Source organism: Chaetura pelagica, unplaced genomic scaffold (assembly GCF_000747805.2).
Source record: "Chaetura pelagica isolate M959 unplaced genomic scaffold, ChaPel_1.0 scaffold232, whole genome shotgun sequence".
Taxonomy (NCBI): Eukaryota; Metazoa; Chordata; class Aves; order Apodiformes; family Apodidae; genus Chaetura; species Chaetura pelagica.
This window is the reverse complement of record NW_009952441.1, coordinates 670413-673584: the sequence shown is the minus strand read 5'-3', so window position 1 is coordinate 673584 and position 3172 is coordinate 670413. Positions and strand designations below refer to the sequence as shown.

General features: G+C 60.8%; 1 protein-coding gene across 1 annotated transcript in view; it reads left to right on the top strand.

Annotated features, from left to right (window-relative positions):
- The first annotated feature begins 13 nt into the window (after positions 1 to 13).
- The window catches only part of FANCA (Fanconi anemia, complementation group A), a 38712-nt gene continuing 35553 nt past the window's right edge, over positions 14 to 3172 (top strand). Inside the window, exon 1 of the mRNA XM_010008458.1 lies at positions 14 to 77. Coding sequence (XP_010006760.1) covers positions 14 to 77 — 64 coding nt within the window. The remainder of the gene's footprint in view (positions 78 to 3172) is intronic.

Genomic DNA, 3172 nt, shown 5'->3' with positions numbered 1-3172 from the left:
GGCTCGGTACGGCATGGTACAGTTCGGCTCAGTACGGGACGGCACGGGACGGGACAGCACGGTGATGGTACAGTTTGGTACGGCACAGTGCAGCTCGGTACGGCATGGTACAGTACGGTACTGCTCGGCACGGTGTGGCACGGCTCGGTACGGTACAGTATGGTACAGCACGGTACAGCACGGTAGGGTACGGGGCAGCAGGGACAGCAGGGTACGAGGCCAGGAAGCTCAGCATGGTCCAGCTTGGAACAGCACGGCACGGCCAGCTGAAGGGATGAGGAGCGGGGAGATGGTGTTCCATGGGAACATGGGGTGCGGGGCAACATCCCACAGCAGCAGGGCAGGCTCGTGGCCTGGCACCCGCTGGTCCTGGCCGGGCAGGACAGCCAGCCCACCAGCAAAGGTCAGCTAGAGCAAATTAAAGCTCTTATCATGATGAGCTTCCTATTTCCATGATGGAAGGAGCATAAAACCCTGTCTCAGCCCCATTAACCCAGGAGCATAAATTGGGGCCTGTCCTGGAGCTGTGCTGGCAGGGATGGGAGAGGGATGGAGCTGGCACACGAGTGCGTGTCATCCCAAGGGGCTGAAAGCTGCTCCAGGGCCTGGAGATCTCTGGCAGAGCCTCGGAGAGTGCCTGCAGCACCATGGAAGGGCAGTGCCCATCCCGGAGAGCCTGAGCAGCTGTCTTTGAAGAAAGAAATGGGAAAGCAGAGTTGGATGTCCCGGAATTCAGCTCTGCATGGTGCCCCGGGATTTGAGAAGGAGAGAGATGGATACAGACAATCCAAAGTGTCCGTGCATCGCTGGGATTACTCAGATGCACCCTCAGCGGGGAGGGAGCGCAGGGCTGGGGGGTGGGGAGCACAGTGCCAGCCTCGGCTCCAGCAGGATCCTCAGGTCGCACAGCTCCAGCCCCCGGGAGCAGCTCCTGGCTGCAGAGCTGCCCTCTGGCTCTGCCTTCCCTCAGCAAGGAGCGAGATTTGAATGCCGCGTTTTACCCTGTCATCAGCCGCCCTTGGAGCCTGCTCGGGAAGCGATGGAGAGGGAGGGAAGCTGTGTGTGCTGCCCCCCGCACCGAGCTGCCGGTCCTGCGGGAAGCCCCGGGACACAGCCAGGGCGGCTCCGCCGGGGGTGGGAGCGGGAGGACGCGGCGGCGGTTGGAGGCAGAGATAACCCAGCCTGTGGGCTGAATGGGGAGGCATTTGAATTATAAAGCACAAAGCCCTTTGCTTTGGGTAGAACTGTAATTAATCTGAAATCAAGATGTAATTAAAAGCTCCCGTCTTGGAAAAAAATCAAACAAAAGCCAAGTGTGTGTGTGTGCACAGGGGAAAGATAATTAGAAATTAAAGAAATAAGGGGAAAAAAACCCAAAACCCTGAACAGGTTGGGAAATGGTTGCAGAGCACTAGGGGATGGTTGGATTTCCCAGCTCCCTGCTGCAGTCCACATTGGCCTCAGATGTGGCTGGAGTTCCAGGAGCTCCCCAGCGTCCCTGCTGGGAGAGCAGCTCCCAGCTCCAGGCAGCAATGCAGAGCCCTTGGAGGGTTTCCTCCTTTCAGGGTTTCTCACCGGTTTGACCATCATGGCCATGGTTTCCCCCTGGTTTTTCTTCTTTGGTCAAACCAGAGATGAGTCCCCTGTGCAATGGGCCCCTTGCTGCTCCCAGACTTTCTGGTTCCCCCAGCACACCCAGCCAGCTCCAAGTCTGGCACTTTGGTTTCCCTGGGAGGGACACTGAGCCCTGTCCTGTCCTGCTGCTGGACACCCCAGGCCAGGGCAGGAGCAGAGCTCTCATTCAATGGAGGCACCAGGCTCCTGGGGCTCCCTGCTCTCCACTCCACATGAATAACCTCTCTGGAGCATCCCAGAAACTCAAGGTCCAGGCCCAGGAGTGAGCCTGCTGGCTTCCCTGTGCTTCTCCAGAGTGTCCAGTGCCATGGAGCTGCCTCTGGGCTGGACCCAGCTCTGGCTCTGCCAGACCTGCCCTGCTGCAGGGGGACAGCAAGGAATTGCAGAGAGGTAGAGATTAAATCATAGGGTGTTTGTCAAAGCTCCATTTCCTTTCTGCAGTCTCCTTCATTAATATTTTAATTAAAACCAAGTCTCTGAGCAGGCTGCATGAGCTCAGTGTACCACGGATCGTGCACTGAAGGATGAGATCTGGCGAGGGTGGCTCTTTGCCAGCAGTGCTGGTACCAGACACCTGCCTTCCCTTCCCAGTCCTTCCTGCCCCATCACGCTCATGGCTGGCTCCGACCTCATCCCGACCCCCAGCCTGACTCAGAACTCCCACTCTCCTCAGAGCCTCTGCCTTCCCAGGGACAACACGGAGGTGCCACGTCCCACAGAGCCGCTCCCTCAGCTGTCACCGTGTCCTCCCTTCCCCTGCACCATCTGTCCCCAGCAGCTGCAAAACGAGCCCCCCGCAGATGTCCCCTGGGAGGCAGATGGGACCAACACTCCACTCCCTGTTTGATGTGCTGCTGCAAAACCTGGCTCTGCCACAAACCTGACAGCGACGCGAGGGCTTGAAAGCAACTCAGGACTGCAACTCCGGGAGGGGTTTCACCCCGTGTCCCGGGTGCTGCGGTGACTTTCCGCAGTGTCAGCAGCGCGGGGGCCGCAGGACCCAGCCCTGCCGGTGCCAGAGCCGGAGCTGCCGGGAAGGGTTTCGTGCGGCTCCCGGCAGCCCGGGCTGCTGACCCACCCCCGGGGCCCGCGCTGCCGTCAGACCAGCCCGCAGGCAGCGTGTCCGAGGTCTGCGAGCAGGAGCCCCCGGACGGGAACCCCCCGGGGATGGATGTTCAGCTGCCCGCACGCTGCCCGCCTGCCCGGAACGCATCGCCACCTCCCGCACCAAACCCGGCAGCTAACCAGCAGCAGTTCATCCCCAGGAAGGATCAGATGACAAGCAACCAGGGGAAATCCCTCTGGGAATTCCACACTGCTTCCTCTGCAACCTTTCTTGCCCCCAGCAATACCTGGCTGGTGGTTTCTCCCCTGGGAAGCTCCAACCTCCTCTTGCCCCCTCCCCGGGGGCACACGCAGCCCCCGCAGCCCAGGGCTGCCTGCAAGGAGATGGAGGCCGGGAGGGGGGGACACTGCGGCATCAGAGCCGGGAGCTGCTCCCAGGGGGGTGCCCTGGAGAAGGGGCCGGGTGCCCCCA